The sequence below is a fragment of the Rhinolophus sinicus genome, linkage group LG11, assembly GCF_036562045.2.
Source record: "Rhinolophus sinicus isolate RSC01 linkage group LG11, ASM3656204v1, whole genome shotgun sequence".
NCBI classification, from domain to species: Eukaryota; Metazoa; Chordata; class Mammalia; order Chiroptera; family Rhinolophidae; genus Rhinolophus; species Rhinolophus sinicus.
The window spans coordinates 10,569,705-10,594,424 of NC_133760.1; the positions used below are offsets into that span (position 1 = coordinate 10,569,705).

The 24,720-nt window shown below is 57.0% G+C and overlaps 2 protein-coding genes across 5 annotated transcripts; both read right to left on the reverse strand.

The window, feature by feature from the left end:
- Positions 1-284: 284 nt before the first annotated feature.
- On the reverse strand, positions 285-18,969 carry ARHGEF1 (Rho guanine nucleotide exchange factor 1). Of its 4 annotated transcripts, none has more exons than XM_019713761.2 (31): positions 18,626-18,969; positions 14,371-14,416; positions 14,199-14,282; positions 13,609-13,722; positions 11,612-11,710; positions 11,349-11,391; positions 10,842-11,088; positions 10,405-10,434; positions 10,047-10,146; positions 9,823-9,919; positions 9,692-9,727; positions 9,302-9,439; positions 8,453-8,555; positions 7,846-7,857; positions 7,120-7,287; positions 6,675-6,820; positions 5,100-5,246; positions 4,684-4,766; positions 4,391-4,516; positions 4,182-4,296; positions 3,970-4,070; positions 3,663-3,740; positions 3,371-3,446; positions 3,122-3,289; positions 2,451-2,538; positions 2,248-2,334; positions 1,825-1,892; positions 1,652-1,738; positions 1,138-1,301; positions 942-1,044; positions 285-643 (listed from the first exon to the last, which is right to left on the reverse strand). In XM_019713761.2, exons 1-30 carry the CDS (start codon positions 18,952-18,954, stop codon positions 961-963), a joined length of 3,264 nt encoding a protein of 1,087 aa, XP_019569320.2. In that variant the 5' UTR covers positions 18,955-18,969; the 3' UTR covers positions 285-643; positions 942-960. The 4 variants fall into 4 exon arrangements, with proteins under 4 accessions (XP_019569320.2, XP_019569321.1, XP_019569322.2 ...); XM_019713762.2 differs by lacking the exon at positions 18,626-18,969 and adding an exon at positions 17,437-17,554; XM_019713763.2 differs by lacking the exon at positions 7,846-7,857.
- Positions 18,970-19,815: 846 nt separating this feature from the next.
- Positions 19,816-23,415, reverse strand: CD79A (CD79a molecule). Its single transcript, XM_019713766.2, has 5 exons — positions 23,237-23,415; positions 21,407-21,709; positions 21,064-21,182; positions 20,407-20,475; positions 19,816-20,275 (listed from the first exon to the last, which is right to left on the reverse strand). Exons 1-5 carry the CDS (start codon positions 23,322-23,324, stop codon positions 20,162-20,164), a joined length of 693 nt encoding a protein of 230 aa, XP_019569325.1. The 5' UTR covers positions 23,325-23,415; the 3' UTR covers positions 19,816-20,161.
- Between the last annotated feature and the right edge of the window lie 1,305 nt (positions 23,416-24,720).

Here is a 24,720-nt window from a genome sequence, read left to right on the forward strand (position 1 = left end):
CAGCCACCTCCAGAGTTTACTACAAAAATAAAAGAATGGAAAAGAGTGTGGATGTGGGGCGCCCAGCATTGTGGGTGACCATGGGGGCTTAGGGGTAGGAGCTGGGAGGGGGTGTGTGGAGGTGCCTGGGGAAGAGTTGTTAAAACACGGAATGAATGAACAGTTGGAGAAAGGCCAGAGGCACAGAGGTGACGTGGTGGGACAGACCCAGGCAGGTGATGCCAGGCAGGGAGGGCTCCAGATGCCACTCCAGGGACCCACCCTGCCCTCACAACACACACCTCTCCTTAGATAATATATATTAAAAAATAAACCTTCAATTCAGGATATAAAAACAGAGCAAAGGCACTTGGCAGGGGGAATGAAGGGGTGCCCCCCCCAGGCAATACTGAGATGGCCCGGGAAACGGGGGTCACTGTGGTGCTCCCTGGAGTAAAGCCCTGAGTCTCCCATGCAGAAGGCAGAAGGGAGAAGGCTGAGGCCAGTGGGATGTTGGGGGGATGCAGTGATCCCAGCTGGGGACCCCCAGATGTGGCCTCGAAAGCCCAGCTCTCTCTCCTTGAGCCTTTGGGGTTGGAGATGCTGCAGCAGCTGTGCAGTGATGGGTGGGTGGTCCTCACCTCCTCTCCATCTTGCAAAAGGCCTGGGGGGATGTAGGAGAAGGGAGACAGAGATGGGGGAGGGGAGAGATGATGGAGAGAGAGAAACAGGGAAAAGGGGAGAGGAAGGGAGGATGGGGAGAAAGCACAAAATGGCCAGAGAAATAGAAACTGACAGAGATGGAGAGATGAGGAGACAGGAGGTGGGTGGACTCGGGAGGATCAGACAGACAAAGGTACAGGGAGAGAAATGGACGGCGTGGTGGAGAGGGGAGCCCCTGAGGTGCCCACTCTGATCCCCCCTCATCGGGCAGTGCTCGGGGTCCCCAGCCCCCCACTCACCTGCCTGGGGCAGGGAGCCTCAGGTACAGCCAGGCTGGGGGACAGTGTTCTCCCCAAGCTGAGACAGGATGAGTCGAAGGCGACAGAACTCCTCCTCCACCTCCTGGTGTGTGTGGGGGTTACCATGAGAGGGGTCCGTGGTCTGAGTCACCCCCTCTTCCCCCACCTCCCTGCCTCCCCAGCCACGGGCCACCACCTCCAGCTGTTTAACGATCTCCTCCAGGCTGAGTAGCTCCACTCGGATTTCCTGGGTCTGTGTGGGGCTCAGGGGGCCACCTTCTGGGACCCCATCCCCTTGGAGGGGAGGCCCTGCCCCACTGTCTTCGTCCGAGGGGAATAGTAGCTGCTTCAGGGACAGCACTGGCCAGGGATAAGGGGACAGAGTCAGAGGTGGGGCTGGGAAGGGGGATTCAGAGGGGGCAGGTGAGGGGCAAGAGGTGGGAGAGGCCAGGGGCCTGCAGGTGGGTGCCAGGGGAGGCTCAGCCTGGGGTTAGCTAGGCCTGCAGATGGGGCGAAAGGGGTCAGAAGTGAGGCTGGGCCTAGGGTTGGGGTAGGGTGAGAGGACACCAATGATGGAGATGGGTCCAGGGAGAGGCTGAATTGAAGGTGAAGAAAAGGACGAAAGCTGCAGGAGGGACTTGGGGCCGTGTGTGGGGTGGCTGGTGCCCTTGTTTCTGGTAGCAGCCCTGTGGGGGGTGGGGTGAAACTACCTTTCTGAAGGGCCTTGGCAGCGAGCTGGCCCTCAGGGCCGGGCCGGCAGAAGGGCAGGAGGGCACTGAGTGTTCTCTCAATCCGGCCTGGGTGGGGAGCAGGTAGGGTGCTCAGATCCTGCCCAGCTTCCTGTGGACACCCTCACCCCCACTCAATGCCCCTCCAGGCTCACCATCAGCTGGGGGCATCTCTCGGCCACCATTGCCATTTTCAGAGCTGCTGAGCAGGGGTTCTCGGGTACTGGGGGAAGGAAGTGCTGGATGACCCCACATCCCTGGCCCCAGGGGTGACAGGGGCAGGGAGACAGAGAGCTGGAGGTGGGGAGGTCCAGAGGTAGAGACAGAGGTTGAGGCTGGGAGACAGGGAGATAGAGAGGCTTGGCCAGTGGAAGACAGAGAGGCTTGGAGAGGAGACAGATGGGCCGTGATGGGGCGGCACACACACGTACACATGTACATTCACACACATGCATACACATGACACATGGAGACAGGGCTAGAGCTGGGGTTCTGGGGACAAACAGGAAGCCAGCCCCAGCACCACCACCACCTCCCTCTCCCCACCCTCCAGTTCCCTCCCTAGTCCCCCCCCTTACCTGCTTGGACTGGGCCGGGGTTTGGGGCGGGAGGCAGGGGCAGGGACCTTCAGGGACCCAGCAGTCTCAGTGATGAGGGCACACCAGCTGGGGAGACAGGCCAGCCACTGGGAAGTCAGAGCCCCCCACCCTCACCCTGTCCCCAGGGACTCAGGGGCTTGGGCCTCCTCCTCCACCCACGTGAGGAACCCAAATGCCCTCACTTCTTCCGCTCCGACACGGACTGTGCCACCAGCTCGTATATCTGGGCCTCCTGGTCCCAGGTAAAAATGACATAGAAGGCTTTGTGATCTGCAAGGAGAAGGAAAGGTGTGGCTCAGAGCCAGGGTAACCCCACTTTGTGTCCTCCCTGAGCACTCGCTGGAGCCCGGAGATGGCCCTCACGATGGTGGAGGGGGGCTCCCATGACTCAATTCCCCACTCCTATGTCACTAATACCCCCTCAGGTGCCCTCCTTCCAGCCTTCCCTCTCATGCTCCCACATCTAACCAGGAACACATGAGCACCACGGCCCTGCGACAGCTTCCTGGCAATATGTTTGCAAATCCCTTGTCACTGAGCTCCTGGCTTTCACCCCTGTGCGCCTACAACCCCCAAGTGGCAGTCAGGGTGTCCCTACAAAACAACAGGTAGAGTTGGCAGCTCCTCTGTGCAAAAACCTGGGGCAGTTTCCCATCTCATTTAATGAAATCCACAACCAGGCCTGGCCCCGGCCCTGCCCAGCTCCAGGGCCTCTTCTGCTAGCTCAGCCTCTGCTAATAGCCTCCGCCTGCCACGACACCTACTCCTCCATCTGCGGCAGCCTCCCCTTTGCCAGAACGTGAGTTCCTGGGCGCTTTGGAGGGTTCCCTCCTCACTCAGGGCCAGGTCTCACCGGTGGCCACCTCACGGGTCATGGCGGAGGTGAGCCGCAGTACCGGCCGCAGCATGGTCTTGCCGTCAGGCGTGGGTGTCAGCGTCCGGCTGTGTGACTTGAGCAGTAGCCGCTCGTCCTGGCGCTGGAGCAGCAGCAGCAGGTCGTCCAGCAGTAGCACGTGGACCTCTGCAGGAGGCAAGGCCGCACTCAGCACCCCCCACCCCAGCACTGTGCCACTCGGCCCCTGCTCCCTGCCCGGGCGCTCACCCACAGCCTTGTCCTTTGTCACCCGCCACGTCAGCGGGCCCTCGTGGACCAGCTTCTTCTTGGTGATGTCTAGGTTCTGGAAGCCGGAAGGAGTGACGGTGGGCACAGGCCAAGGGGGGGCAGGGGAGGGTGGGGATGACCATGGGGCTGTGTATCACAGCCAGGGGCAGGATGGGTGCTGGCTGGGAATGGGGAGGGGTCAGAGCTGAAGGGTCTCTCTGGCTTCCTGGATGCATTATGGGAGAATCCTGACAGCAAGGAGGGCCGGGGACGGGAGAGCAGGAGGGGTCACCTTGAACTCGCTGAGCATGGGGTCACTGCTCTGCTTTAGGTGGGACAAGTCCAGGCGCCTCTGATAGTCCTTGAGCCGCTAGAGTAGGGAAGAGAGTGTCATAGGGACAAACCAAGGGCCAGGCCTGACCTCCAGTGACCCTGAGAGGGAGGAGTTGAGGGCCCAGTAAATCCCTGGAAAGCCCTGAGGGGGACAAACTGAGGGCCAGGCTTGAGCTCCAGAGCAGAAGTGGCCCCTGAGAGGGACAAGCTGAGCCCTGCCCACACATGTCCCACTGCCTGGGGCGCAGGGCCGTGCCCAGGCTCACCAGCAGGTCCTCCATGTCTCGTACAGCTTGGTTGACGTGATGCAGAATTTCCCGGCAGCACTCAGCCGCCTGCTCCACCTTCTCCCGTTCCGCAGGCTCTTCTGTGGGCAAAGGAGAGACCAGCCGTGGTGAACCCCAACCCTGGCTGCTGCTGGTCTGCGGCCAAGGTGGGACAGGGAGCACGGGGCCGGCGGGGCAGCCGGCAGGGGTACCTGTGTTCTGCCCAATGCTCTGCAGCAGCAGTGGGTACTTGGTGAGCCGCTGCATCTCTGTCGGGATCATGTCCTTCAGCTGCAGGCGGCGGCACCGCGGGCGGCTCTCGGCCTCCTGAGGGAACAGCAGTGCTGAGGTGGCCCACGCTTGGGGGCCCTGGGACTGGGACACTGGAACCTTCTCTGGGACCCCGGCCCAGACCCCTTACCTGCACAAAGGCGCAGAAACGAGGCTCCTTGCGCTGCTTGGCTTTGAGCTGCTCTAAGGCAAATGACTGGCGGCTGCAGAAGCGGGAGGAGATTTTCTGGAACCAGGAGCCCTCTGCACCATCAAACTACAGCGAAATTCAGGCCAGGGAGGGTGTCTCAGGTGGGCATGGGAAGAGCAGGGCCTCACTCGGGGATGGAGGCTAAGACAGGAGGACAGGGCTGTGGGAGACCCCCAGCTTCCACAGGTCCCCAGCTAGGAGGAGGGGCTGGCAGCTGGGCTGGGTGCCCTCACCCGGGCCAGCAGCACATCTCCGATCTCCTCTATGAGGTAGCCGCTGTCCTGCCTCTGCTTCATCAGGCGATCGAGGAACAGGGCTGTGGGGAGTGGTGAGGAAAGGGAATGCTGTCAGGACCCACGAGATTGTATGCAGAGCCTGTTTGGGAGTTGGTGGGGGTTGGGCTGCAGGTGTGTCTATCTGATCCTTGGGGCTGGTGGGCCTGTCACCGCATCACATGCTTGACATGCCTGTCCCATCTAGAATGTGAGCTCTGGCGGGTCCAGGGCAGAGTTGTCCCCAGTGCCAGAATAGAGGCTGCCCATGATGGGTGCTCAAGGAGAACATGTTAGACTCCAAGCCTCGTTGCCTGAGGCCTCAAAGGAGGAAGCCAGAGGAGGGGTGTGCAGTAGGGCCGAGGCCCTGCACTCACAATGTACTTCGATGAGCTCATCCAGGTTGGGAAAGATGTTCTGTAGCTCCTCTAGGGGGAAGAAGCCGCTGTCCGCCATGGGCTGGTAGAAGAGGTCATGCAGCACCCGGAGCATGCGCACGTGGGCCGCCTCCGTCACCAGCAGCTCTACAGGGCCACCAGACAGGAAGCATGGTTGGGGAGGGTGCCAACTATGGGGGGCAGTTTCAGAGGCAGGCTGGGGGGACGAGGAGAAGGGGATGGGATGGGACAACTCTCTCTGAGTGGTCATCTGCCTCTGGGACAGCCATTGAGTATTCCTCAAGGCCCTGCCTCTCCTTTTTGGCAGCGGCAGCCAGCCAGGGTGACCAATGGTCCTAGTCTTCCTGGCAATCATGGGCTTCCCAGGACATGGGGCTTTCGGCTCCAAAATGGGGAAAGTCCCGGGCACAGCAGAACAAGTCAGTTACCCCACTGCCAGGAAGCCTGCAGCTGTGTTTAGTGTCTAACCATCCAGCAAGTGTCTCAGCCTGTTTATGGGACAGTGACTCCCTCTGTGCACAGGTTGATAGCCTCAGATCCAGGGGCCCCCAGAGGGTGCATGCTTGAGTTCCAGGGGCCCTGGAAGTCCCTGGAAATTAAATGCATGGCTTTGTGTGTTATGCGTATTTTTCTGCCGAGAGCACTTGCTATGCTGTCCGATGTGGGAGCCACTAGCCACATACAGCTCTTCAAATTTGAATCAAAATGAAATGAAACACAAAATTCAGTTCTCATTTGTACTCATCACATTTCAAGTGAGTAACAGCTATTATGTGGCTGGTGGTTACCATGGTGGACAGCACAATATTACACATTTCCATCATTCCAGAAAGTTCTACTGGAGAGCACTGCTTGTTTTGATCATAGACTTAGAAGGATCTGTGACCCCAAAAGTATTCACCTACTATCCTAAAAATTCTGAATGAGTACTTTCTTTAAATAAACTTCCAGAGGAGCTTCCAAAATCATCTACTTTTGCCAAACCCTGTGCACTCACACACAATTTGAAATCACAGAAAAGAATCAAGACAGAAGCGGAGCAAGCACTGCTAATATATTGATTATCTTTCCAAACTTTTCCCCATGGAATCTTTCCTCCCCAAGCAATTAAGATCTTAATGACAGATCTTAATGACAGCAGTCACTTTCGAATGCTTTTACTGTCCCCAACACTGCGCTAGACACTTCCAGTGAATTGTCTCATCTTCATGGCGGTCTTTTAAGACAGGAACTATTACAGCCCACGTTTCACAAATAGGGAAACAAAGGCTTATGCTAGAAATACAATTTTATATCCTATTGCTGGCTCTTAACATCAGCACTGTCCTGCACTACTAGAAATTCTTTGGAAATGTCACTCTGCCAGCAGCATTCCTAGTCCACAGAGTGGCTGTTCTACAATTTACGTAATCAATGGTCCTCTGTTGGAAACGGGCTGCCTTCAAGCTCTGCTTGTTGTAAATAACAGCAAGATAGACATCTCGTTGCATCTGTCTCTCTTTGCCACAGCTGGCTCGTCCTTGGCCGCAGTGGGCTGGAGGGGGTGGCACTCACCGCTGATGACCTCCTGCCGCTTCACCTGGTTCTTGGACAAGCTGTGCAGGGTGCCTGGGGGGATGAGCTCCCGCCAGCCCGGGGGCTCTTCTGGTTCCATCTCTAGTCCTGACCGTCCTTGCTCCCCCTCATCTCCAGGCTCGGGGCTGTGGGACAGAGAGGCCTTGTTAGAGCCCCAGCTTGGGGTCTCCCAAAGAGGAGACTCTGACTCCTCATATCCAACCCCCCTGTGGCCTTGGCATTCGATGCCCCCAGGGTGGCCCTAGCTGCAGGCTAGCCCCCAGATTTCTAGAAAGAAGTGTCCTATCCCTCTTTTGTAACCACTGTAGGGCCTCAGTGACCTCAGCATCCGATACTCAGTTCTCTGTGACTCTGAAAACCACCCCATTCCCATCTTCCCTGACTCTCTAGACTGACTCAATGGATAGGGGGTATAGTGACGTACGTGGCTCGTCGGGCAGGGCCAAGCACGGCCGTGGCGGAGCTGGGGTCCATGTCCACGTCGCTCCGGGAGCGGCCCCCACCCCGGCCCTTAGCCCCGAGGCTGCCCCGGGAAGGCCGGCGGCGGTCACTCACCCGCAGGCTCTCCGAGCGCCCCAGACGCCCCGATAGCCTGGACCCCGAGGCCAAGGACAGAGTCAGGCAGAGGCCAGAACAAGGACAGAGACCAGGACAGGGACAGACGGGGACAGACGGGGACAGACGGGAAGAGACCAGGACAGAGATAGGGCGAGACCAGGACAGGGACAGGGAGACCAGGACAGGGACAGACAGGGACAGACAGGGACAGAGCAGGACAGGGAGAGACCAGGACAGGAATCAAACATGCAACAGAAGAGAGCAGAGAGTCAGAAGGAGCAGTGGGATCTAGGGGTGCTGGGGCAGTACGGGGTGGTCTGGAGTGATACTGGAATTTGGTGGGGGAGGGAAACCCAGTGTGGAGCACAGGACTGACCCCTCCCTTCCCTGAGGCAGAGGGATAGGGGCAGAGCCAGGAGTTGAGGGTAGGAGAAAGGGAATTTTAATACTTAGCTCTTTGGCTGGGAGGGTGATGTCCCCACCCACCCCTCACAGGGGTGAAGGGGAGTGGGTGGCCCATGGGGAGAGGGGAGGAGCTGGGAGAAATGGGGGAGGGGCTAGCCCTCCCCCCACCCAGGGCCCAGGCACCCACCTCTTCCACCTTCTGAGGAGAGAGGGGTACAGGGTCAGAGGTGGACCCAGATGGAACCCAATTCACCGCCCCCACCCGCCAAAAGGTCCCCAAAGCAGCAGCACAAGGACAGGCAGGGGCAGAGCCTGCTCCCCAACTATGAGGGGGACAGGGCCCCCAGGCATGGAGCACAGAGGGATGGGGGGCTGAGGTAAGGGGAACCAGGAGGCAGGAGCAAGGCACTGGCTGAGGCTTAAACGAAGAGAAGGAAGGATGAAGCAGTGAAGGGGTGGAGGGAGAAGGGCCAGGAGGAGCTGAGGGGGGAAGGGTGGAGAAAGAAGAAGGGGAAGAGGCGGACGGAAGGAGAGAGAAGGAGGGAGGAGAGGAGAAAAAACTGAAAAAGAAGGAGAGGAAGAAGGGAGGGGGGAAGCAAGGAAGAGGAACGAGAGAGGAGATGAGACAAGAAAAAGAGGAAGAAGGAAAAGAGGGAGAAGGTGGAAAGAGGGAGGAGCAGGGCAGAGTAGAATGGCTCAGGGACAGCAGGTGCAAATGGCAGCAAGACCCCCAACACGCAGCCTCCCAGCCCTGACTCCTGCGCCCCACACACCCTTCACCCCTGCCTGGGCACCTCTCAATATCAGCACCCTCCTCGGTACTCTCCAGGGGCACTGGGGGCTCCAAGCTGGCAGCCTGCAGAGGCGGGTCCCCCAGCTCCAGTGGGGCATCAACACCTGTGGGGGTGGCGGAGAGAGCAGGGTTGGCTGGGAGGCCCCTGTGGCAGTGAGACCCCCACTCTGGGGGCCCTCAGTTTCCGCCTTCATGGAGCGGAGGGTGGGGGACTAAAGCCATCCAGTGCCTGGCAGACACCAAATGGCTGCTCTGTACTTTGATGGGGATGGACAGATGGAAAGACCTCTGAGAATACCACTGTGGACAGATGGGACCCAAAGAACTGGGGGAGAGACTGCATGCTCTGCTCGATGCCTCTAATCCATCTGTTCTCCCGAACCTCAACTGGGACTTGTAGGAAGAGGAGATACCCCATTTAGTGATGAGGAGACGGAGGCTCAGAGAGGGAAGTGAGTGACTTCCAATATATAACATAAGACGCAGAGCTGGGATTTGAACCCTGGGATGGCCAAGTAGTTGTCTGAAGTCCCAGGGGTTGGGGGCCATATAAGGATTGTGAGAAATGCAGTTAATGGGGCTGATGGGCTCACCAATCCAAGGGAGCTGATTGGCAATGTACTAAAAGAGGGTTCTGGGAAATGAAGCCATGGAGGCTGATGGGAAATGTAGTCCAAGAAGGTGGGAACCACATCACCAGGATAGAGGTCAGAGCCTGGGAGGAAAGCTGTGGCAAAGGTAAAGTGAGGGAAGGGGTGGTTTTATTGATAACACTGGTGACCAGAAGCAGGGAGGGTCCGGTGGAGAGAACCAAGGGGTGGTCTTGACAGGGGGTCCAGTTAACTCTCACCTAGTTCCCGGTCCGGGCTGTCCCCAGACAGAGGGTGTAAAGAAACTCCAGGGGTGTCCTGCCCAGGGACCCCAACATTCCGATCCCGGGAGGGCACCCCTAGGCCTCCCTTCCGTTCAATGAGGCTTGGCTTCTCAGCTAGGGAGACATTGAGAGAGAAAGAGAAACAAAGAGGCCAGTGGCTCTAATCCACAATGGCCTGGGGGATCCAAGATGCTATGCTCCAGCCCCATCCTGCCCATCACTCAGGAGATCCCTCCTCCTCCCTCAGACTCAGGATCCAGGCCCCCAGCGCCTCCTCCCTCAGACCCAGGAGTCCAGGCCTCCAGCCCCTCCTCTCTTAGGCCCAGCAGGCCCCCAGGATATGGATGCTCTGGCTTCAAGACTTACCATCAGCCTCCACTTTGAGGTGCCGAGTATCCAGGGCTGAAATAGAGATATGAGACCGATGGAACTGTGAGGTGTGTGTGTGTGGGGTGCAGCGTGGGGAAGTCGGGTTTGGCCGAGGCCAGGAACCTCACCCTGGGGCTCTCCCCGATTCCAGCGGGCAGCGTCCAGGAAGCTACTCAGTCCTTTCTTGGTCTTAGTCGGCTCATCTGACCTCCGGTTCCCCATCACCTGCAGGAAGCGGGGGTGGGGGGAGAGGTGAGAGACAGCTGGTTATTTCTGAGCCACCAACAGTCTCAAGGCTCCCCACCAGGTCTTTGGAGAGGAAAGGACCAGTTTTGGGTACTCAGGGAAGCACCTTTTTTCGGAAGAAATTCCTCCCCGACTTCTTGTCCCCGCTCTTGGACCGCACCCCAAGGTGGCGCATGTACAGGCTGATGGCGTTGACCACAGCAGCACTGTGAGGAGGGGTTGGTGATGACCCCAGGCACAGACTGCACACTGCTCCCCCACAGCTTTCCCCTCCCCATTCACTTCCCACCCCAACCCCATATCCACTTCCTGCAGTGTAGCTGAGGAAAGGGGAGAGGGCTCCAAGGGACAGGGATAGGGAAGCTGCTCCACACCCAGGACCCCAGCCTCCCCCACCCCCACGTCTCCTCCCTCAGGCCCAGGAGACTAAACGGCTATCCTGCTGTCCTCTCTGCTTCCATCACCTCTTTTCTTCATCGGTAGAGATTGTGTGTCTGTAAGGAGAAGAAAGTTTGTGACAAACTTGCTAAGCCTGGGGTCCCTGTCCACCCAGCACAAATGTCTGGATGGTTGTCCGCTTAGAAGCTGGGACAGGAAAGAGGAGAGGCAGAGCGGGGGGACTGCTGAAACAATTGGGAAGGAGGATAACGGGAGGGAGGCGTGGATGGGGGTGACAAGGCCTAGGCCCGAACACAGGCCTCGGAGAGACCTGGAACCTGAGAGGGACCCCAAAGCTGGGAAGGGAAGACAAAAACCCAGATGAACTAAAATGCCAGGGCTGGGGGACCCAGAAACTGGGGAAGATGCAAAGGAATGAACTGTGAAGCTACAGAGGGAGCCCTGACATGGATGGGGCAGCAGAAGGCACCCTGGTGGTTGGGGAGGGGCTGGCCCCACTCACTGCATCTCCTCCAGGTGGGCCAGCAGCCTCTCAGCCACATGCCGTTCCCGGGCCTCGAAGGCCGCGCGGTCCCGTCCCACCCAGGACTCCAGCTGGGCCAGATCAGGCTCCCAGGGCGTCATGCCCATGAGCCGCTTGGAGCGGAAGTCCTCCAGCTGCCGGCTGACAGCCGCCTGCTGGCTCTGCACCACCTCCTGTACAAACTGCCGCTGGATGTCTTCAGAGATGAGGTCGGGCCGCGTGCGGTCTGCAGGGATACCGACCAGGGCTGGGGCCAGTTTCCCGGCTCCCGGCTCCCCACCCACCCTTGGACTCCATCGGCCATGCTTTCTTGGGCTACCAAGGCAGCCAGGAGAGAGGAAGAAAGGACTCCCTACTGTCCAAGGAGTGTGGGCATGTGGCCTCCCACCCTGGGCCTTCTGGGAGGCCTGGTCTCTGCTAGAGACCGCTCCTTCATCCTGCAGACCTCTCTCCTCTCCCTCCCATAGAACCCTCTCCGCTCCTTACCAAGTTCAAAGGCGACTGTGGGAGGAACTGGCACCCGCAGAACCTGTTCAGGAGAGAGAATGGAGTGAAGCGGAGGACTCGGCTGTGATGGGATGGCAGCTGACGGGCCCTGGGAACGGTGGTCTGAGGGGAGGCAGCAGTGGAGGAAGGGCCAGGCTGGCACAGGGTCTCCCCAGGCCAGGCTTCCCTTCACAGGGTGGAGGTTGGGAGGTGTAGGGTGGCTGTCCAGGGCCAAGGGCTGGGGCTCCTGGAAGGCGTCTCACCGCGGTCTTCTCCAGGAAGCTGTGATAGAAGTCGAGGAAGGCCTTCTTGGCCTCCTTGGAACCCAGTGAGCCCAGCAGGTCCGCGTGTAGGCAGCAGAGCTGGTGAGACAGAGTGTGACCTGTCCTCCCTACCAGCCACCTGAACCACACTTCCCCTTGGAAAGCCTCAGGGCTCAAATCCTCCGGGAAGCGTGTTCCCTGACCACCATCCCCACACCCAGGCCCTGCCTCCCAGGGCCACCATAAGCATTTGCTAGTTTTTATCCTGTGGGACTGTTCTCTGTGGCTCTGCCTCCTCCCTGCTGCTACCACTCCCAGCTACACAGGGGCTGGTGCATCCAGACATGTTCTAAACCCTTTATAACATGAACCTGTCTGCTCTTAGAGGCATCATTATTCCATTTCACAGAAAAGGAAGTTGAGCTCAAGAAGCTTGCTCAAGGTCACACAGCTAGTAAGTGGCAAAACTGGGGTTAGAATCCAGGCAGCCTGTCTCCACTATACTCTACTGCCTAGAAATACTGTCAGCAACTGGAAGGTTAGCTTTGGGGGTGTGCGGGGAGGCTGTTTCTGATTCATGTGTGTCCCAGACAGGGTCTAGAGCATGGTGGGCGCTGGGTAAATAAACAGGTGAGCAAATGGGGCTCACTCATTCATTCATCAAGCACTTCCTGGGGCTGCCTGTGTACCAGCCCTGTGCTGGGTGACACTGGCAATGCAGTGGGGACCCAACTGATCCTGGCTCCTGGGGGGCTCTCGTCAGGTAAGGGACATGGTCTCAGTGTGCTAAGGACTCAGCCCAGCGGGGACAGGACTGTTTCTGCACAGTAAACACTTTTAATTAATCTATGTCACCCCCGTCTCCCCAAAGCAAAACTCCATGACAGGCCATCAGGAAGCAGCCTAGGGGACCACAGCTAGCCCTGACACGCCCCCAGCCGTTGAGGTGAGGGAGCAGCATGACAAATCTCACATTGCTGGAGGCCATCTAGGTCCCCTCAGCCAAGCCCCTGGCCCTCACAGGAAGGACATGGTAGTCAGCACCACCCCTGGGCTGAGTCCCAGGAGCTCGAGTTCTAGAAACCCCCAAACTCGGAAGGAACTCCGTGCCTAGAGGGCCAGAGCCTCCATGAACCAGAGGAGGGGCTGCCACTTTTCTGGAGAAGGCCAGTTCCTGATTTCCTGACAGTTTCTGAGGCTTCCATGTCAGTCGACGCCCCTTCTTTTTGCATCGCCCACCCTGGCGTCCCTCCCTGGCATTTCTGCCAGTCTCCTTGTCTCCCGGAGGCATCTGCTGTGCGTTTATAGACCAGTGCCCTGGGCTAGCCCCGACTAAGGCCTGTGCTGGGCTGCACTGCATCTTCTTGGAATGGGACCCTTGTCCATGGAGCGCTACCGCACCCCCACCCCCTGCAGCCAGTGGCTTCTTCCTACATCATCTGTTGGGTTCTCTAGACTCTGCAGGTATTTCCCGCGGCACAGCTCTGCATCCGCACCTCCTAAGTGTTTTCTGCCTAATACGGGAGGTTTCTGGATCATGGATTATGTTCTCTCTGCCTTGTGGGCTGCTTGTGGTGGTTTCCTGTTTCTGGATCAGGGCCTGCTGTGCCACCGAGATCCGGGAAGGCCAAAGGCTTTCTCTCCAGCACCAACCCTGAATGATACCTGCTAAGGCCGTGGAGAGGAGGATTCAATTTCCAGAGTCTGTGAGAAAGGGTGCTGTCATTGATGGGTGACACTGCCACAGGCACCACAGTGGGGCGGGGGGGGTATGGTTTTCCCAGGTGCCTGGATTCTGTTGCTCTCTGCATGACCCTCCTGTGTGTGCTCTCCTGGTCTGCACTCTGCGTACTGAGATTTACACGGGGCACCTGCGATCTTGTCTGGATTGCATGCTGGTCCCTCTGGCTCTCTACTTCTAGACCCTCCTGGCTCATCGGCATTGGTCTGATGCACTGCCTGCTCTGGCCTGGCCTAGCCCCCCTCCCCGCCCTCACCAGGGGTCCTGGCTCGAATTGCAGGGCCACGTGCTGCAGGAGGGCCATGAGGTGGGCCGGGCGACGCTTCACCTGCTCCAGGCTCTGGAACTGGCTGTTTTGCTCCTCTGCGTTCTGGGGGTGGGAATAGGGGTAAGGCAATGGGGAGCAGAACAGGGGCCTTGGGCTTCACCCCTCCTCTTTCCTTGGCATTTCCTGATGGACCCAAGCTGGGAGGAAGGGGTGATGATGGTGTCTATTCTGTAATGGTGGCTGCAGAGCAGGTGTCAAGGAGAATGGAGAAAATTTAATGTTAAAATGAGGGGTGATGAGGACAGAAATTAGGAAAGATGGGATGGGGATCTATGATGTAAGTGGGGGATGGCAATCAAAACCGGGATTAGAATACAAAGGGTGGGATCAAGGATGGGGGCGGGATAAGCAAGCAGGTACAACCCAGATAAGAGATTGGCAGTGAGAAGACACAGCAGGACAGCAACTGAGGATGGAGAACTGGACTAAAGTGGGAGGGGACACTGAGGATAGGACTTGAGGGGCTGGGGCCCCAGGAAGCCTAAGACAGAAGATTTTCCACCAGGTCTCCCCCTCACCGTCTCCAGTTCGTTCTCAAAATCCTCGTCCTCGGCCCCAATGATGCTGACGGGCACAAGGCCAGGCCGGGGGGGCCCTGGGGCCTGTGGAAGGGGAGGGTTGGCTTCAGCCCACTGTGCTCCCCACCTCACAGCCCCCCAGTCCTTTCAACCCTTGGCTCTGTCCACTCACCGCCCCTCGGGCCACGACGTCCTCTGCCTCCATGGGCTCTGCAGGGCTGGGGGAAGAGGAGGGGCTGAGGTTAGGGGGTGGGAGGAGGTGGCACTGGGTGGTTACTCACAGATTCCTGGCCCAGGTGTGAAGGTGAGTAAACAGCCTTCCCCCATCTGGGCCTCCGCAACTCAATAGGGCCTCTGTGTGGCGACAAAGAGCCCTTCAGAGGCCAGCCAGGGCGGGGAGCCCAAGGACAGGGAGCCTTGTTGGGGGGAAGCTGGAGGCCCAGGAGCCTGGGTCCATGAGAGAGCTGTGGCCATAACAGCCTGCAAGTTTTGGGTCCCTAATGCAGGAGGGGCTGGGGGCTCAGACTCTGGGCTCTGAGGCAGGAGGAGCTGGGGACCAGCAGAGTTGACGAGGTTAAAGAGGAGGTAGGAGGGAGATAACTGGGGTGTCTTCGGGCTCCTCTGATCTGTGACAGGCTTGGGGCAGGATGTTGCCTCTGAACCCACCAGCCCCACTTCCTGTGACAGGAAATCACAGTGGCAAACCCCTCAACCCCCAACTCTCTCCAGATAAGAAAACAACACTCTGAACTCTCTTCCTTCAGGGACCAAGAGTCCCCGGATCCACAAGTTCTTTTCCTCAGGGACCTCGTATCTTTCTGGCTTCCACTCCCAGGAAAAAAGGAATGGTCCTCAGCTCATCCCCCAAGGTGTGTCTGTATCCCTCACCTACATCCGTCTGCCGTGCCAACTCCCTTTCCCCCAGCCAGCACTCTGGCTGTCTCTCCCTGATTCTGCCTGTCTTTGCCTGTCTTGTTTCCTCATTTTCTCTCCTTTCCTTCAGACCTGCCTCATTTTTCCCACTGTCTCTGCCTCCTCTCCCTCCTCCTCTCCCCCTCAGCCAACTCCACCCTATCCCTACTTCTGCTTCTCCCTACCTTTGCCCTCTGCCTCTCTTCTGTCCCTGCCTCTGTCTTGCCACATCTGGTTTCTGCAGCCACTGTCCCTGCACCGATCTGAGTTGCTGTCTCATGTGCCGCCTCTCTCCCATCGTCTCCCTTAGAGTCTCCACTTCTCCCTGTGTCTTCCCACCAAAATCATCTGTGTCCTTAATTGGTATGACTAATGCCACGCGAGCCCAAGCTGTGTCAGGCGGCAAGAGCTGTGGAAATGGGTGGAATGGACCAGTGGGGGGCTCTCCCCACAGCCCAGAGCTATTTATAACCCTAGTTGCCTGAGACCCACCCTTCTCCCTCTTCCACAGGCCTCCTCCCTAGCACTCAATAAATAGTAGCTATGATTTTGATTATGCTCATTAAACAATGATGCTTTCTGGAGTATCCAAATGCCATCCCATGGGTTCATCAGAGCAGGCACCATTTTTATTCTTTTGCATAAAGGGTATTTGTCCAATATCCAAACTTGGGTAATTTAAGATTTGAGCATTGTTAAATGTTCACATAAATAAATTTGCAAACCAAGGCAGAAAAATAATAGCAATTATTTATTATGAATGCTAAACTTACATAACACTTACAGGGCACCAGGCATTGCTCTGAGAGCTTCTCACATAGTAACTCACTTAACCTTCACAACGACAACCACCCTGTGCTATTGTTATTCCCATCAGAGATGGAAAACCTTCACCAGGCCGCCAGTTGCAACTTTTGGGCTGGAAAACATGACCATGAACATGGAGGGTCCATGATCATCACCTCACTTAGGGGTGGAGAGGTTCGACAGAAGCAAGGAGATTCCAAAAGGGCACAGGAGAGGACACATGTTATCTGAGCAAATGCTCAGTGCCAGGCAGGCCCCAAATCATGCACATGATACATATTATCTCCTTTATTCTTTGTTTGTCACAATAATACAAAATAATAGCTAACACTTAATGTGCATTAAGTGTCATTAAGTATGTGCCAAGCACAGCATTACTGCTTTATAGGTATTAACTAATTTAATCCTCTCAGTGACCACATGAGGTCAGTGTTATTACTATGCCCGTTTTACAAAGGAGGAAACTGAGGCATGGTTCATAAGGAACAGAACCGGGATTCAGACCCAGGCGGTCTGGCTTTAGAGTTTATGCATTTAACTGTCAGAATGTGCTGCCTCAGAGCATGGGGAACCCCCACTCCAACCTTAGGAAACTAAAATCAGAACCAAGACACATCAGGTCTCCTTACGGGCCTGCAAAGTCAGGGGTATGTGGGCACTGTGGCCTGGGTAGGAGTACAGGATGGGCTCGACTGCTCCACAGAGTCTTGGGACTCAGGGAGGATGGGGGGAGGGTTATGCTGCTTAGGAGATGGGGGGAGGGGAGAGGAGCTGCTACAAAGGCTGGGAAATGATAGGTTGAAGCTGTCAGATGGATTTATAGGCAACTGACAAGGCCTGAAGTCCAGCAGAGGGGTATTGTGTGCATGGGGCTGATAGGGGTCAGTTTAGAGGTAGGGATCCTACAGCAAAGCAGACACGTGTGGAAGACAATATGGGCACTTGGGTTCTATGCAGGGCTCAGGGTCTATAAAATATTGAGTTGATGATACTAGTCCCTAAGAACCTCTGGGAGCCTTAAAGAACCTAAAATACAGAATACTTAGGGTGAGCCCATAAGGCGCCCTTGGAATGTATAAGGCCTGAGGTTCTATTTGACACATGGTGGCCTACAAGGATCAGGGGTCACACATGGTCATGAAACCATAGGGCAAGTGGCCACTCTATGGGACCTCTGGAGACTTAAAAGGGGATGAGAATTTTATAGGGGAGTGGGTGGTCCCCAAACCCAGGATCTACAGGGCCCTGGATTCTAGGGGATGCTACTGATCTACAGGGACTCCACGTCTGTAAGGAGCAGGGTCTCCACAGGGGGCCAGCAGAAACCTGGGGTGTCTGTAGGATCTTGTAATCTACATGGAACGTGGCGGGTCTACACGACCCCCAAACCTACATGGGACGTGGCGGGTCTACACGGGCCCCAAATCCTACAGGGGACGTGGCAATGTGTACAGCCAGGGATGCTGGGGCAGACGTGTGGAGTCAGGGTTTGACACCCGCCAGGGGCCGCTTCCCTCACCTGCTCCGGGTCGAAGAAGCCACCGCAGCTGCCAGAACCGAAGCCTCGGCGCACCGGCTCGGAGCTCCCCCACCCCCGCCTCCGAGTCGCTCTAGCCGCCTCAGAGGCCGCCTTTGATTCCAGCTCCACTCCTCCCGCCAGCCGCTCTAGCCTGCCTCCTGCCAGACGACTCTACTCCTCTTGCCAGTCGCTCTAGCGCTCCGCTGCGCCACGCTGGCCAGATAGGGCCGCTCTGGCCTGCCTTGGAGGTCTGGCGTTTCTCGACTGCTCCCGTTGCTCCCCTGGGCCCCGCCCCTGCCCCGCCCCTACCTCCGCGGCCCGAGGTGAGGATGGTTCCACCCCCACGCCAAAACTGAGTCTGAGATCTCCGAGTTCCCACGGCCCTTACTTAGTTCTTGGACTGGGTTCTCCGCCCTATTTTGCCTGTCTTAACTGGGGGACCAAAGTTGATTTTCCAGCGCTCGATCATTAGTTCTCTGCGCATCCACCCCACCCCACCACCGCACACTTTCCTCTGGGGCTGGAAAGCAAAAATCCTGAGTTCAAGCGTACCTTTCCCTCTGACATGCTATGTAACCCGGAGTAAGTAATTACTTCTTTCCAACCCTCAGTCTTCCCATCTATACAATGGAGGAAAATTGCCAGCTCTATGCCCTACAAGCCAGCTCTCGGTATAATTAATGACCCAGAAAAAGAGCTTCCCAGAAACGCTTTCAAATGCGCTCCGCAACTTTCAGCTTCACAGCGGCCTATGACGGTAACTGTCGTTTTTCTTTTTAGGTGGTCCTAAAGCATGCGGGGTTGGAGGATGACGCTTAGCGGAAAGCACCTGCGAGTTCAAACTCCACTCGGTCTCACGACATTTGCCCTGGGACGAGTTGGATCTGCTATCTGGGCCTCAGTTTCCCCACCCGTACAGTGGGAGTGATCATCTGTTCTCTGGATAGTTGGAGGCCTTGACCCGGTCTCGCATGCCTCACCTCACCTGCTGGACACTCGGCGGGTATTAGTTCTGTTCTCTTTGCCCCCTTTGACAGATGGGAAAACTGAGGCCCAGGGAGGGGCGGTCTCTGGCTCAGGGGTGCCCCAGGAGGCCCCTCCACTGCCAGCAGCGCCCCAGCCCCCTCTCTCCTCCCACTTCCCGGAGCAGCCAAGGGGAGGAGGCCGGGCGGGGCCACAGACGGTGTACCTGGTGTCCGCGCAGGGAGGTGACCGGCGGGGCGCCCGAGGTCGGGCTCGGCGATCCCGGGCCCTGTGTCCCGGCTCCCGCTTCCTGGCTCTGGCGGGGCAGGAAGTTGGGGCGTTTTTCCGGAGGCCCCCGCCCCGCCGCCCCTCCCCGCTTCCTGCCCGCGCCCCGCGCCCGCCCGGCACCTCCGCTTCCTTCCCCTTCTCGCAGCCCGTCCGGCCCCGCCTTTCCCCGCTCCGCCGGGGATCCGAGGGCATCGGCCCCGCCCCGACCCCGCCCGACTTCTCCCGGCAGGGTACGTCGGTCTGTCTGCAGGGCGTGGTGTCCGCCATCACCTCCTGGTGGGGCTGGGGGCGAGTCTCGCCCTGCGCCCGCCTGGGTCTGGCAGCAACCTCCCCGCTTTCCGTCTCTGTGTGTCTCTCGGTCTTCCTCTCTCTATTTCTGTCCGTGGCCCTCTTCTTTGAGTCTCTCTTTCTCCCCTTTTCTCCGTTGGAGTCTTTTCCACCGGTTCCCCGTTGTCCCTCCCCTTCTCTGTCGCTTTCTCCCTCGGAGCCCTTCTCTTTCCATCTCTGCGTCTCTGCATCGCCATCTCAGTCATTTCCCCACCTGTTGCTTTCCTTGGAGTCTCAAGGGTCACCCTCTCTGTGTCCGTTTTTCTATTAACCCTTCTTTCCTTTCTATCTCTTCCTGCTGTCTCTCTCTATCTCAGTATCTCTGTCATTATCTCTCTCTGTCTCAGTCTTTCTCCCCTCTCTATCTCAGAAACTCTACATCTCTGTGCCTCTCTGTCATTGACCCTGAGTCTCCCCACCTTTCCCAAGGTAGGGCCACAGATTGTCCAGTCCCCTGCCACAAATCCACTCCCAGAGAACAGGTGTGATGGTAGTAGAATTTGGTTCCAGTCCCACCAGGTAGTCCCCTGAGATTTTGGGACTTAGATTGGCATAAATAATTATGGTCACCTCAATTCCCCCCTTTGTCCCCTCCTGCTCAGGGAAGACATGGCCTTGGATGCAGCCCTCCCCAAGACACTTCCTGTTTCTCTCAGGGGGCAGCAAAGGTGTGGGGAGTGGGCAGCGGCAAGGGGCCCTGAATCCTGGGTCTGAGGGAGGATGGGCTGGCTGCCTGGACTCCTGGGTCCAAGGGGAGGAGGGTGGGCGGTCCCCATGAGATCCATGACTCCTGCCAAGGTCTGCTGTTGGGAAGGATTTATTATCTCTAAGTGGCCATGACAGAGCAGGGAGGGGGGAGATGACACTAACAAGGCTGCTATAATCAGCTCCCCTAGAGGCAGCGATTAAGGGCTCATTACCTGCTGGCTGGGTGGGTGGGAGCCTGAGAAAGGCAGCAGAGGGAGGACTGGAGGTTTGTGCAGAGGAATGGGGACAATCTAGAGGGAGCAAAAGCAGAGGACACTTCTAATAGGGAAGTTGATGCAGGACACTCCTGAGAAAGATGGTGAAAATAACTGGTTCAAAGGAGGGGGAGAGACGCCAGAGCTGGGAGCACAGCAGGCAGAGGCAGCCCTGCTGGTCACCGTCATGGCTTCTCCAGCTGTACATCTCCGATGTGGAGGCTGCCCACGTCCTGATATGTGCCCTGGAGGCCCCGGGAGATGTCCTCATACATAGAGCAGTCGTCGAGGTTCAGGCCCTGGGGTGCAAACGTGTTGGTGAGCCTCAGTGCCCTGGTGCTTCGGTCCCTGCCCCCAGCCAACCCCATGAGGACCCATCATGAGACCCCCCAATGCACCTGCCCCTAACCTGTGCCTGCCCTCCACTCACCTCATAAAGATTTTCATCTTCATAGTCATCCCGGGCGTCCACCCCGAACTTCACATTCTGCCAACGTTTCTGTGGGGGATTTGGAGCCTCAGTGAGGGGGCGTGGGGGGAGAATATGTTTGTAGGCCCCCCTGAATGCCAGGAGGTGCTTTACCAGAACTGGTAAGGGACACGGTCAAAGCCACATATTGGGTAAGTGACAGGTCTCTCTGGGTCCAAATCAGTGTCCTTTTGGTTCTCTCCCCTGCCCACTGTTCTCCACGAATAACAACAAAAATAGTAAATGGCTGTAGTTGTCCTGTGGCCTAAAGAGAGGCTTGTACACATCAGAGACTCTGGGAGGACCCCTGGGCTCCATCTTCCCTGACCTTGGCTACATCTGGAGGGCCACATCACTCCTGGGTAGGGGGAAAGTATAGCACCCTTAGGGGTGAGAGTGAGACAACTTCAGGGGGCAGTGTGAGAACATCCCTAGAGAAGGGCAGGGAGGACAGCCCCGAGGGGAGACTGAGCAAGGAGCTGCCCACAGTACCATTTTAAACCCTGTTATTGTATTAACTCGTTTACCCCCCAAGTCCCCTGTGAGGTGGGTGCGTAGTTCTCCCAAGTTTTAGGGGGGTACCCTCAGATGCCAAGGTCCCAGTCCCAGGGGGCTCACCCTGAACAGCAGCAGCGTCCCAGGCACCACCGCACAGAAGAGCAGGATGATCCCCTCGGCTGTGATGATGTTGTTCTTGGTGCCCTCCCCCAATTCCAGGAAGGGTTTGGGGATTGACTCTGTGAGGAGGGAGTGCTGCTCAGAGCCCTGGCACCCCGGCCCCGCCCCCAGCAAGGCCCCACTGAAGCCCCCACTCTGCAGACGAGAAATAGGTCAGTGTGTGTGAGCAGGGAGTGAGGATGCCCACCAAGCAGGCATTGGCTCTGTCCTCACTTCACAGACGGGAAGCATGGAGTCCCCAGCTGCAAAGTGGTGGGACCCTGGAGTCAGGACTGCCACTCACCGAGCACACGGAGGTAGGTGCCACAGGAACGCCAGACCTCTTCGCCAGCGCTCACTTGGCACCAGTATAGGCCCACATGGCTCTTGTTCACCAATGAGATGTTCAGTTCACCCTTGGGGCCCTGGCCTGGGCCAATGGTGTGAGGGCTCAACCTGTTGTTTTCGGAGTTGTACAACCATGTGACATTTGGGTGTTTATGAGGGTCGCTGCTGTTGTGCCAGCACAAGAAGCTAACATTGGCTCCTATGCTCACCGTCATTGATGGCGGGCTCCACTCCACCCACGGGGTCTGAGTCTTCTGGCCTGTGGAGAGATGGGTGGGTCAGGGACTCTGGATGGCGACATAGGCCCCAGCCTTGTCCCTTGCAACTGCAGCAACCCTGGGTGTGTGTGGAGGGAGTATGAGGACACTCCTGGGGAGGAGGGGGATACAGAAGACACAGGATATTAGGAGGGGGAATAAGGGGGTACCTAGGGGAGGACAGACGCCTTTGGGGGGAGACACAAGACACACCTTGGAGGAGGAGGGCATCCTAGGGGAGGAGAGTAAGATACCTGGGGTGGTGACACACCTGGGGATCCCCACTCCCCTCTCTAGCCACCTCTTGCCACCCTCCCCACACCCACTTTGTGCTTTGGTCCCACTGAGCTCACTGGCATTTGGACACTAGCTTCCCTGGTGCCAGAGTGCCCCTGCCCATGCAGCTTCTTGCAGAATCAGTTTGGACATCACCTCCTCTTGAAGGCCTTCCTGATCTACTGTCTCAGCCCCAGTCTGGCCCTGCACCTGGCACTTTATCTTGTGTAATCTTCACAAAACTCTTTGAAATAGTTTCTCTCATTATCCCATTTTTCAGGTGGGACTGCAGAGGCTCAGGGTAGCAGGAGTGGCTGGGGGTTCAAACCTCGGGCCCCTGGGCTTCCTCCTGCCAGTCTTCAGGTCTGCCTTGTCTGTGTCTCTGAGCCTGTCCCTCATTCTCTGTAACTTGTGTCCACCTGGGGGTCCAGTGAGTTCAGTCCTTGAACTGGGCTGAGGGTTTAGGGAAGGGCCTTAGCAGGATGGGTGATGAGGGAAACAAGAGGGTCCAGCCTGACTGCTCGGAGAAGCCCCAGTTTTCAGTGTCCCAGGCCAATCCACAAGGCTGTTCGGCCTCTTCTGGAGAGGGAAAGAGGAGGTGAGGAAGAGAGAAGGAGGAAGGGGTGGGGAAGGAGGCAGCAACCTCAGGGTCACAGGCTCCCATCTGGGCTCCCAGTGTAACCTTGGGTGATCAGCTGCCTTTCTGAGCTCCTTGGTCAAATATGTAGTCACAGCCCTGCCAGCAGCTGGTATCGCTGGGGGAGGATAGCAAGGGTGTTGCCATGAGGCTGCGTGTCCCCACCCCTCCCTGCCCCACACTGAGAAGGGTGTCCCTATTTAGGGGGGTGAGTGGGATTCAAGGCAGAGAAAGAGAAAGCTTTTTTTCCCCTCTAAAGCTGAGCACTCCCCCAAGTTTCCTCCTGCCCCCACCTCTGGAGCTTAGTCAAGGGCAACCTTAGTTCCTTATTTTGATCTGTGGGGAGGAGGGGGTGAGGAAGTCACCTCTAGCCCCTGTCTCCGTCCATGAGGCAGTGGATGCCCCTTCAATGTCACCAAGCGCCTTCCAGCTTCCCGTACATCTGCTTGGTACAGTCAACCAGACAGATGCAGTTTCTACAGGGGCATTTCCCAACTCCCCTCCGGCTGGCTCCTCTCCACTCCCCTCCTGGCCTCCCTCCCCTCTGCCTGTGCCCTCTCTCCATCTTCCCCAGTCACCGCCCCCTCCACCCAGCAACAGCCTGTTAGCCACATACCCAGGCCAGTACCCAGGCCAGCAGCTGAGATCAAGAGGAGGAAAGTGGTGGCAAGTGAAGCTTGGAGGACTCCGGGACCCCCAGGCATCTTCTCCCCGTGGGTTGGTTCGTCTGGGCTGCAGCAGTCCTGGGGTACCAGATCCCACCTCAGTGGGCCCCAAACTCCACCCCACTTCCTGCCCAGCCCTGCCGGAGATTGGCTCCACTGGCCCCACTGCTGGGCCCTTCAGCGTCAGGCCAGGGGACAGCCCCTGCCAGTGTGCTTCAGGATATAAGTGGAGAGGAACTGCTCCCTGCACCTGTGGCGACCACAATTCCCCTGAGCAGAGGTTGCTTGGGTGAGGGGAAGAGACCAGTTGAGGGGAAGAGACCAGTTGAGGGGAAGAGACCAGTTCAAGGTCTATCACTGGCAAGCCCTAGAGCAGACATCTGAAAGAGCCAGAATCCAGGGTGCCTGCTGCGTGTAGGCAGACGGTGGTGACTCTGAGCTTGGTCTTGGTCCCTTACTGGCCTTGAGCAAAACATGTCCTTTGTGGGGCTGGAAACGAGGATTTAAAGGGGTTGTGATGCACAGTCCTGAACACAGCACCTGGCACATAGTAGGTGCTCAGTAAATGTTGGTTACTACCGTGCTTCCCTGAAAATAAGACCTAGCTAGACAATCAGCTCTAATGTGTCTTTTGGAGCAAAAATTAATAAAAGACCTGGTATAATATTATATTATATTATAATATTTATTATATAAGACCCGGTCTTATAGTAAAATAAGACCGGGTCTTATATTATTTTTTGCTCCAAAAGATGCATTAGAGCTGATTGTCTGGCTAGGTCTTATTTTTGGGGAAACACAGTATTAATGCTCATGAGAAATAAATGAAGCAGGAGACTGGCTCTATGACTAAGTGGTGGCTTCCCTTTCCAAGGCTTAGCATTTTTAATCCAAGAGACGAGGATAAGAATGTATCCCTGGTGTTGTGACATGAGATGACGTTCCTGGCACCCAAGGAGTTACAGCCACGATGGGCTCCTTCTTGATATTCTTTCATTTCAGCTTCCCCGCAAGTGGGCAAGGTAGCCCCCATCCCCATTTTACAGAGGAGGAAACTGAGGGCCAGAGAGGGGACACTGTCACTGTCATTTGCCCAATTTTATACTGTCTGGTGGTGGAGTAGGGATTCAAAGTCACTATGTGTGCCCAGGTTCCTTTTAGCATTATTTTAGGTCAAGTGGGAGGAAAATGAGATCTGGGGGCTTGGGATGGGAAACAGTATAAGGTTGTTGAAATGTTTGTGAGCAGTTAGGGGACCATCACAGACACACACACACACACACACACACACACACACACACACACACGAAGACACACAGGAAAAAATTCATTGCAGGGAGATTTTTGGTAGCAAAAACTGGGAATCAAATGAAAGCCTATTTATAGGAGAATGGACGCATATACATATTGTGGTACAGTCAGCAAATGGAATCGT